Source organism: Amblyomma americanum, chromosome 4 (assembly GCF_052857255.1).
Source record: "Amblyomma americanum isolate KBUSLIRL-KWMA chromosome 4, ASM5285725v1, whole genome shotgun sequence".
Lineage (NCBI taxonomy): Eukaryota > Metazoa > Arthropoda > Arachnida > Ixodida > Ixodidae > Amblyomma > Amblyomma americanum.
The window spans coordinates 125943859-125954504 of NC_135500.1; the positions used below are offsets into that span (position 1 = coordinate 125943859).

The window sequence follows — 10646 nt, forward strand, 5'->3', positions numbered from 1 at the left end:
CAAATCTAATCCAGGGACAGTAACGAAGAAGCTGTCGCGATTTTAAAGGCGGTATATTCACATTGGCCTGTCACGAAGGCTTCGCGACCTCTTTCTGGTCGACTCGCGACGGGTGTCGAGCGACGTGATGTGTTAACACAGGCGAATCGCCTCTCGAAGCTTTCCCATCGGAATGAGATTTTCAGGGTGAGGTGCCATTTGAGCGCCTACTCGCCTTGGCGTTTGCTCGGCCGCTCTTTTAGAATGATCGAATTGTGCTCGCTTCAGCTGTGCACGCGCACAACAAAGTCAGCGAACAAGAGGTCGTGAGTGTGCTCGTGTGTATCGCTCCTTTAGGTGTCAGAAACCTGAAGTGCAGAAAAGACGCATTCAGCGATGATGTATGCACCCGTGCTTGCGGTCACGTAATGCAAGTCACCTCCTGCCTCTGAAGCGCGCGTACTACAAAGGGTGCTGCCGAAAGTCGTTTGCTTCTTCTGCCTGCCGTGGCCTGTGCTTCTCACCGTGTAACAAGCTACACCTCTGCTACCGCGTGAAGAGAAGAGGACAAAAACACTGAGGCATCAAGGAATGACGTGCAGTGAGGGTAATCTAATGGCGATCAAGCATTTCGTGAAAAACAAAAAAATTACTCGGAGTAATCACTTCTACATCACGCATGGGGCCTAGTCTGTACTCTATTTCAAACGAAACTCCGAATCTTTTCATCCTCGTCTTTTTTCTTAGTGGTCTGTGAATTCAAGCTGCCGCTTAAACATATGACTGGAAAATATTTCACAGCGGCATTCAGCGCCTTTTTCAGAAGTTGCGGCTTAGAAAATGCCCTTCTCATAACATAAAAAAAGATATGAATCGGGAATGCAACATAGGGCGTGAGTGCAGCCGAAGAAGCGTGTTTGCTTGAACACGGCCTCCTAGCTCGGAAAGGTGGCGGACGGCTGCCGCAGGCCATGCCTTGAGTTTCCTGGCAAAGCGAGACCCCGGATATAAATGTCCAGTGTTCTGGCGTTACTTCATGCAGCGCCGGGAACTGTTTCAGGAGCTCTGCAACATGACGACGGATCATAAGGAATCGCTTAGCGAGCGACTTCCCCAATCAGGTCGCTGGCGACCTGTTTGGAACTCTCCGACCGTGACGAATCGACTTAAATCCGTCCCGAGACCAATCCGACTCACCAGTTTGAACACGTCTTTAGGCTGACCCTAGTGAATCGCTACAAATTATCTCAATGTGAAAAGGCAAACATTTCAAAGTGCGTTCATTTGTTCTCCAATTTCTTCGCTATGCAAGGCGTGATATATTGCAAGGGTTTAGTGGAAGCGTAGGTGAAATCTCGCTGAATGCGTCGCTCGTACCCACTGGCCGTCCCTGCGGACGTGAGACAAGGGATTGAGCGCCACCACGGCCATTCCGAGGCAAGAGAGCGAGCCGGAGGCCAGCGCCAGCCAGCTGAGTCGCGTGGCCACAATGCCCGCGTCCTCCATGGCGGCCTGGTTTCGCATGTGGTGGAGGTACATTACAGGAAAACCTGTGTGCGCAGCCATCGAAACAAAGGAGTTCTGAGTGAGCTTAAGTACCGCGACATCTGGAGTCAGGCACTGACTGCACCGCGGCAGCAGCCTACTCGTGTACTGTTCAAAAGCAAGTACGTAGGGTGTTCTAATTTTTGCTTTTAGTGACGATATAACCCACAGAGATAATAAGAAGACATTTTGTTTTAAGCCTAACTCTCGACTCTCACAACAGCTTCCTCCCTGCTCTCCAGGACTTAGAAACATTACCAGAAATTCCGGACAGCGTCCAGCCAGTAGCGCTGAGTCTAGCGGCCTATAACGTTTGAGTGCAGCCAATCAATCAAGACTTTTTTTCTTACGTCACGGATGATGTTAACACGCTATTTTTGATTACTCAAAGTCATGCGCCATGCTGCGGCAGCCAGCAGAACTAGAAGCGCGTGTCCCAAATTCCTGGTAATGGTTATAGCTGGTGGCGCTTTTTCCAGATGAGACTGAAATGCATTACGTATGCGTCCAACGAAAGCCAGTGTGGAAAATCCAGACTCAACACAGCGCGACGTGTTCAGTTCAGAGGTAAGTTAACAAGGTACCTTGCTTGCAGATTAGACTGTGGAAGATTCATAGCAGGACGGAACGGAACAGCGTGGTGACAGCATGATGAAGATAGACGACACAGGCGTCTCATCGTCCTTTTCCTTGCTGTTAAGTTCTGTTGTGTCACAAGTAACTAGTCTATAGCAATACCCTGATATGCTTTACGGAGTCTATGTCGGAAGTAGCGATGGGCACTCAAAATGCTCCCCAGAACACCTTAGATGCGCAGCAAAGGAGTGCGTTGTGATCGAAATGGCATTGTGATCGAAATGAGTGAAGGTTTTATACCTGAAACTTCTAGTGACGGTCACTTGCGTCTCGCAAAAAGCCAGACAATTGCTTTAAGCATAGCGCCCGTGCCCCCCGTGGCACAGTCATGGAACGCGTTATGAGTCTGGTTTCTGCAGAGCACGGAGGAGTGGCGAATTTAGTCTCAACGTATGCGACGACAGGTGGCACCGCAAACCACAGAGCTAGCTCACTTTTTCAACGGGGCTACGTGAAACTCTCGATCGATATAGCTATCTAATTGTTACGATCATCCTCGAATTCACTTGAATGCGCCTATGGAACTTGCTACTGTAGGCTCTTGAAGAACAGAAAATATGCACCTTGTTGACGTATTGTAACAACCTTGAGTAGCATGCAATCCTCGCATCCTCGAAAGTCATACGTACCCATGACAATCATGATCACAACGCAAAGCCCAAAGAGGCCGCTTTGCGGAGGGTCACCGCTGGCGTCACTGCAGAGAGGAATTAAGAACATCGGCTAAGCCTTAATCATCAAAGGCAGCGACGACTACTAGATGAGGACATTAGCACAGCGAGTACATCAATAACGCAAAAAACTTTAGCCTTAATAATTCGTTATTAAAGAAGAAAATGCGATAGCATTTGGAACTTGGCCGAAACCCAAATATTTCAAAGGACCCGCAACTTCTGGAAGTAGGCCCACCCCATAACATGGATTAAGGCGAATTAGAGGGGTAAGGTGGTTGCTTAAAGTGGATTGGCGAAGATTTGTGGATGAATTAGAGTGGACTAGTGGGAACCAATGGGCGGTACCAGTTGGATTACGGGTAGATCAAGGTGAATTAGTGGAGTTTAATTGGTGGATTAGTGTGGAAGACTGATAATCTAATGGAAGGTACTTGAAAGTTGTAGTCAGATTTTATAACTTGACCGTGCTGATGACGTCACGATCTTCTCGACAATTCAGAGAAATTTGTTGCAGAGAAACCGAATGGCTTTTGCAAGACGGCCGCCTAAATGCTGTCACATGAATAAAAACTCTAAGCAGATGCCAATCTTGGCATTGACTTGTTACAAAAGTGCAAAGTGCCTTATAAAAAAACAGGGCCACGAGCAAGCAAGTTAATTGGACACCTGGCTGTGGGACGCTGCGTTGGGGGAGCGTATTCTGTGGCCGGCGTGGAAGTTTCCCTTCATGAACTGTATTTTAACATCAGTTAAGCCAGCGAGCAAAATTTCGCAGCGAAAGCTCATCGTGATTCGATTCATGTACGAAGCCGAACTGCAATTGTTTCGTATAAAATGACATGAGACGGCGAACTGTAAAAAAAAAAAAGGAAGTTATAGTCGTAAACTCGAGGACACATGAAGGCAAAGCAAGAAAACCCTTATGTACGGTAAGTAAAGCTGGGTCGGAAACAAGATATAGCAAAGCAGTTGTTAAGTTACGAGGTCACGGCATATATAGCACTATTCTTGCGTTTGGTACCGTTAGATTGTGCGCGGCTTCCACCATTCACGAGTGTATAACTAGGTATTACTTTTGGGTGCACTCAGAATTCCCTTCCATGTGAAGCTGATTCTAACAAGTGCTATTTTATGACGCAGATTATGGGTCGCAAGGAATCATAGCACCTAAGAATAAGCAGAAGCAAAAGATAGACACGGCCAAGACCTCTATGAACCGTTCAAGCTAGACCATATTATACGTTCTTCGTTGCCACCAACGCAGTAAAAAAAACCAAAAGAGCACACGGGTGCCTACGGTGACAAACCTCACCTGACGTAAGACCTGTAAGGATCAATGTCATGATTGGCCACGGCGATGATGTACACCGCGATGATGGCGGCCGCGCCGAAGACACTCGCGAATCGGGTGAAAAACGCGAGGTGCGAGAGTGCGTGCTTGTATGGCCTGAACATCTTCGAGCCCTCCTGCAGCAGAGACATTGGCAGGGTTTGCGAGCGCTGTACACCTTGTTTTCCAATGGTTACGTACGAGATAAGGGGAAGCTTACCGCAAACGGCTCCATTGTTCTCTTCTTCTTATTCTTCTAGGAGTGTTCACGTGGCACGTGACATGGAGCCACGGGGCTCTTAGCGTAGGTGAAGTGGTGAAGCAGCAAACCCTTCACCTAAATGTGTCATGTGCTTTAAACAAGCAAACTGCCAATCATTTTTTAAATATTAAAGACAGGCGACGAAAGCAAAATAAATAATTGTAGGAGATGCATTTAGCCCAATAAAACAAAAACATGTACATATAAAGAAGACGAAAAGAAAAATTGTGCAGATATAGCTATACTTGATGAGAAGAAGAAGAAGATATAGCTAACTTAAAATTATAGTACCTCACTAATGGTAAAATAGGAAGTATTGCTTTTAGTGAAGAAATGAAGCACGAGCAAAATAAAAAAAATGCTTCAGAAAACGGTTAATACTAAGCAGAAAAGTAATGAGTCCAGAAACAATTTAGAAAAAAAAGCCAAAGAGGAAAGAAAGCATAACACTTAGAAAAGAACCTCACAGGCCTTTGGTGAACGCGCGTGAGAGTCTTGCATCAAAATACACTGCCTAAATTTAAGAGAGCTAAATTAGAGAGACGATGCGGCTGTAGCGAAAAGCAACGTAAGTTCATTATTATTACCGCGCCAAAGCATACATTTGATCGTCTCGATTCACTCTTAGCAAGAGGGACAGGAGAACGAAAAAGCAGGTGCAGCAGAAGGAAGAACGGCCAAATTATGCGGCCACTTTTTCCCCTGTCACTTGTGTCCAGCGCACTATGTCATCATTTACGCGATGATTTATGTGTATATTTCAGATTAGTACCAAAGGACTGTGTTGCATAAAAGCGAATAATCGCGATTTATTTGTCCCTTTCCGATTGTTCATTTTTGGCAAGCGCTGCAGTCGTGAGTGAAACGACACTGCCTTGCACACTCTGGACATTCTGGCCACCTCAGTTTGTGTCAAACTCTTACTTAGAGGACAAAAGTTATGACGTAACAAAATAAGGAAGGAAAAAATTAATGGATGGTTTAGCGTGGTTAGGCGAAATGCGAATCAGATGCACTAGACTTCGGATTTCACATCAGTGTCGGTTTCGGTTCGAAACTAGGTTTTCAAGGTCGAGCAGGCTTCAGGCAAAGATGTGCGAAATCGGTGAGTGGGGGGACTTAGTGCTCGCCCACTGGAACTGAAGAGGACACTCCGCCTTATGAATACGATGAGTTAGGGCTTAATGCCCATTTGTGCGAAATTGGTCATTCCATGCTTTACATTTATAGATCGCTGGCAGTGTTCATACCACTCGTGGCGCAGTGGTGCAGCGGTTAAGCGATGCGCCAAAGCCCTGGCAGGTGGCTGTTCTCTTACATCAGGTTCTTTTTCCTGAGAAACATCTCACTACCGATCAATGATTTTACTGCCACCTGGCCCACAATTCGAGAGGATGTTGCCACTTTCTACGGTGGACACGTAGTGATGATGTCACAAGATCACGTGGTCTAGGAAACAAGTGGTACACGTGCTTTTTCGCTCACGCTACCATCGAAGAGGACGGCAGCGCTGGATTTTCTACGGAACGGGAGTCTTAACTCTATTGCGTTAATATTCACACAATCAGCGCGGTTCGCGTGGCAGTGTATGCGTTAGCATTAGTGCTCCTCTCAGACAGAACAGCCACTGTCGCTGACGGGTCCACAACGTGCGAGCTGGTTGCGGGATCCAGTCTGTCAAGCACCGGGTGACACGATGTGCTCCGCTCCATTTTCCCCGCGCCTCGATTGTGAATGATGGTGTCCCGCTCGCGACCCGTCGCCGGCACCCTCTATTCTTCTTCCCTCTCCCCCTTTCGTATCCCTTCCTCCCCTTCTATGAAAGTGGAAATGGAGATTTCTCTCCTCACTTTCCCTCCTGCCAACCGAGGCTTCTCATTCCAACGCCAACGAGAATGCCAGCGCTGGACACTATTTGCAGGGATGAGTGTTCTAATGCTAACGGATCAAGAGCGTCCCTGTGCTGTGCAATGTGAGCGCTTGTTACGGAAGTGAAATGCAAAAGGCGCCTGTTTGCTCTGCGATGTCACTGCACGCTAAAAATCCCCATATGGTCGAAATTATACCGGAGCCCTCCACTACGACACCTCTTTCTTTTTTCGGAGCTACCTTCCTCCCTTCCCTCACCGTGCTGTTGACGTGTCCACCCAGAAGTGGACGGTTACTGCACCTTTAGGGTTCTGGGAACTAAGTTTACAGAGAACTCCAAATGGCCTAAATTATTCCCTAGCTGTTCACTACGGTTAGCTCTTCACAGCTCATGTGTCGCTTAGGAAATTCAAACTTCACAATTTACAGTATGCAATTCTTATTTGCTACCCGAAGGCTCGCCACGCAAATATGAGTCCGCAAGCCCGGGAGCCGGTATCCGCCGCAGTATACTATACCAATGATCTCATTCCACTCGTATAAAGTGCAAGCATCCTGTTAACATCCATGAAGCCAGGCGGTCTGGAAGAAGCAAACCGGGATGCACCTATATTGCTAGGAAAACGTTTGACCCGCACTGAGGTTCATATGCACATCACCAAGATGATAAGTCTCGAGAATAGGGCCCCTGGTGTCTCAAAGCCTTGAAAATGGCCTGCAGTCTATGCCAGATTGCTTGTAGGGCTACGGAACATGTGAACCACGTCGTGCGAAACAGATGCACAGTATCAAGCGCTGTGCTGTGTGCTTACCTTTGCAGACGTCTATTGTGGGCACATACGAAATCTTTAACAATGAAATATGAGCCAAGCTACCGATTCGTGATTAAGCTTTTGTCACACAGTATGCCGCACGCTCCCACTCACTCAAGGAGCTTGCCAAGCCTCAGAATGTTGGCCTATCTAAATGCCCAAAATAAAACAAGAACCTTTACAACTAAACACGAAATAATTGGAGCTATACAGCTCAAGACTTCATTGGGCGAAGTCGATAGCCGACGGGCTAGCGCCTTGCCTTTTGTTTTGTAGGCCAATGTGATAAACACAATTGGGCATGAAAACCACTGTACGTCCGGCGCCTACATTTTACTTTTATCTATGTGACTGTAAAGCTAACGTCCGCAGGAAGGAAGAAAAGTGGGCTAAAACGAACAAAACAAAAAGACCCGTACGTGTTCATGTTCTCATATGAAACAAACCGACTGGTCGGCAGACCCATTTTTCGTTTCGTATATTAAGAAGAGATCCATGTTGGTTTCAGCGAGTGCTTTTTTTTTTAGTAATTGCGCCACTAAGCAACACAAAAAGAAAAAAAAAATACTGCCAAACACCGAACCACTGACAATATAGGACATGCTAGTAGTTAATGTTTCGTTCCCCATAAGGCTGTTTTTGACGTTCAGCGTTAAAATTTAGCGCGAAGCATGCACTAGCCGGTCATTTAGATTATTTCGTAGGAAGCTAATCGTGTGTTTCAGAGAAAAAGCTGACAGTCATATGAAAAAGAAGATAGAGTTTAAAAATTACACTTGCCGCATTTTTTTTTCGTTTTGCACAATTTATCTTGAAAGACATGCTCCAATTAAATTTCGCCATGGCCTCCACTCAGCGGCGTAAATATTGATAGTTGGCAGATATATGGAACCGCAGGCGATGATTTCTGCGCTCGCCTTCTGTGGGAAATCTTTTACCGCATAGGAAAAATTAAATACTGCGTAGTAGGATTGAGAGAATTCCATGAGTTTGTAACAAGAATCTGTGCGCTTTGTACGATTGTTAGGGCTTGTGAAATACTACCTAATGTGTCTAATATGAACAACTAAGAAAAATTAACCTGAAAAGCGAAGGTACAAAAGGAGAGACGAGAAATATGCGGAGGAGCTATTGCTTTCATTCTTTACCCTGGAATAGGGAGGATGTTATGCATATCCTGTACCATGTGCTGTAGTGAAAAGAACAATAGTATGCTGTGGAGAGTTCCAAACGTTCTTTGCGCAGGTAAAAGAGGGCGCTCTAATGACGCGTGCTTTGGCCTACACTTACCTCGTGAAGTCGCCAAGGCGGTCCTATTGAGGGTATGTAGATTTTGTTAGGGAGCTTATAGGAGTTCCAAATCCATCACATCATATGTTGGCTAAAGTTCAGCTACTGGCACGCGACAATTTTTTTAAAGCAGAGGCCTTTCTTGGATCATGAGTGTGCGAAAGACCTGTCTGCGCGAAAGGCGTACAAGAAGTGTCCGCTCTACCTGTCAATCAAACGAAATGAGAGAAATTAAAAGAAAAAGAGAAATAAACGAAAATAATAATAATAATAAAAATGAAGGAAAATATATAATAGTTTAGAAAATAAAAAAATGGTGGGAGAAAGGACCGGGAAAGGTTTTCGCATTTCCGCTCATAAGCAGACTGAAGTGTAAATGAAGTTTAAAATTAAGGACGTATGATATCAACCATTACCTCCAACATGTGTATTCCTAATTGTGCATCTCGGAGTCCATATCGTAAAGTAACCATACTAGCCCTCTGTATTCAGGCTTAGAAAAAATATCTGATTGTTTTCAACAACCAGAATTCTCTTAAGGCGCCATGGGTGCCTTAGGTGCGCGTGCGTAGTTCAGCATAGGCGCGTCAATTTAGTTTTCATTCGCTCTCCATCAGTGCCAGCCAAGTCTTGAAGCATGAGGTGCCGCGATATTGATAAGAATTTGCGCAAATTTCCCCAGAGGGAGCGCGCATCAAATACGTCATTGAGTGGGATTTCATCATTTCAAGTTTTCATGAAATTGTGATCGTACGTTCGCCGTTCGAAAAATGCTCCTCTTGCTGGCATCGGTGATGTTTTCGCAGAAGAAAATAAAATATAACATAGCGCTGTTTCTAGTAAAGATAACACCCTAAATCTTTACATCGCTTGTCGCCGGCGGCCCCTGTAATCCAGCTGTTTGGAGGCCGGCGTTAGAGGACGGGTTGAGACTGGGAGTCCCTTCCCCTTGCTGGCCTGTTTTATCGGGTGTCGACGCTAACCTGGGCGTGAATATGGTGACCGCAGGGGAACCCAGTGGTGGCCAGGTCACCGAAGGATGAGCGAACCGCCCCAGGGATGAAGAAAAATTGGTTTTTGAGGAAAGGAAATGGCGCAGTAACTGTCTCTCATCTCAGTAGACACCACAACTGCGTCGTAAGGTAAGGGGGGAAAGTGGGGCGGAAACGCAGCACGCAAAAGCTCCCGCGCTCTGCAGTAGTGGGATAGCACCTGTGAATGTGCGGCATGGGTAACCCGGTCAATAGACTCGGACCCTAGCGCCTTTTTTTTTTCTCGCTTAAAGCATCTTTCTGGCATCTTTTAGAATAATTGGTTTTTGGGGAAAGGAAATGGCGCAGTATCTGCCTCATATATCGTTGGACACCTGAACCGCGCAGTAAGGGAAGGGATAAAGGAGGGAGTGAAAGAAGAAAGGAAGAAAGAGGTGCCGTAGTGGAGGGCTCCGGAATAATTTCGACCACTTGGGTATCTTTAACGTGCACTGAAATCGCACAGCACATGGGCGCCTTAGCGTTTTTCCTCTATAAAAACGCAGCCGCCGCGGTCGGGTTCGAACCCGGGAACTCCGGATCAGTAGTCGAGCGCCCTAACCACTGAGCCACCGCGGCGGAGCCTTGCATCTTTGAAAACACCAGTTTTAATCCCATTGGGTTTTGTTCCACCCGACGTTCGCCGAGTAATAGAGCAGACATCTGAACGAGTATGAGAGCCTTTCTGGAAGGTAACTTACTCTGTTCACCTCACCTGTTCTGTGAAGACGTGGAATCGGCGACAAAAGTAAAAAAAAACATTACGCCAGGCAGTTGGTAAATATGTCACAGGTTCTGATAATAGAAAGTGGGAAGGGGGGGGGGGGTCGAGTGTTATGCAAAGTTTTCAGAATGAAAAAAAAATTACTTACGAACACCATCTTCCGCATACGGAAAAAGCGGAAGTGTGGCGAAACTAAAAATGAAATAGACATTATGCTGTGCGATCTCCCTAGCATCTTGCAGGATGCATAGGAGCTCGGAAAGGTACAATGCAGTGACCAATGGATGGTGAGGTCTAGGATTAGCCTACACTTGAAAAGGGAGCGGAGGAAACTAGTAAGGAAGACGCCCATCAACGAGCTGTTGGCAGGAGGGCAAGCCGAGGAATTCAGGATCTCCCCGTAGAACGTACATTATTCCACTTTAATCGAGGACGACGACCTTAGCGTTCAAGCAATAAACCATACTGTTGCAGATATCACTGCGCAGTGCCCC

General features: G+C 46.3%; 1 protein-coding gene across 1 annotated transcript; it reads right to left on the reverse strand.

The window, feature by feature from the left end:
• Positions 1 to 332: 332 nt before the first annotated feature.
• LOC144129811 (DNA damage-regulated autophagy modulator protein 1-like) lies at positions 333 to 4399 on the reverse strand. The gene is made up of 5 exons (XM_077663879.1): positions 4385 to 4399; positions 4147 to 4301; positions 2790 to 2857; positions 1357 to 1529; positions 333 to 347 (listed from the first exon to the last, which is right to left on the reverse strand). Exons 1-5 carry the CDS (start codon positions 4397 to 4399, stop codon positions 333 to 335), a joined length of 426 nt encoding a protein of 141 aa, XP_077520005.1.
• Between the last annotated feature and the right edge of the window lie 6247 nt (positions 4400 to 10646).

Bases quoted from the DNA above. Each gene is read 5' to 3' on its own strand.
- LOC144129811 (XM_077663879.1), bottom strand. The intron at 2,858-4,146 runs GTGAGGTTTGTC...TCCTCTCTGCAG, and splicing joins CCTTACAGGTCTTACGTCAG to TGACGCCAGCGGTGACCCTC. The intron at 1,530-2,789 runs GTACGTATGACT...CTGCGCACACAG, and splicing joins TGTGATCATGATTGTCATGG to GTTTTCCTGTAATGTACCTC.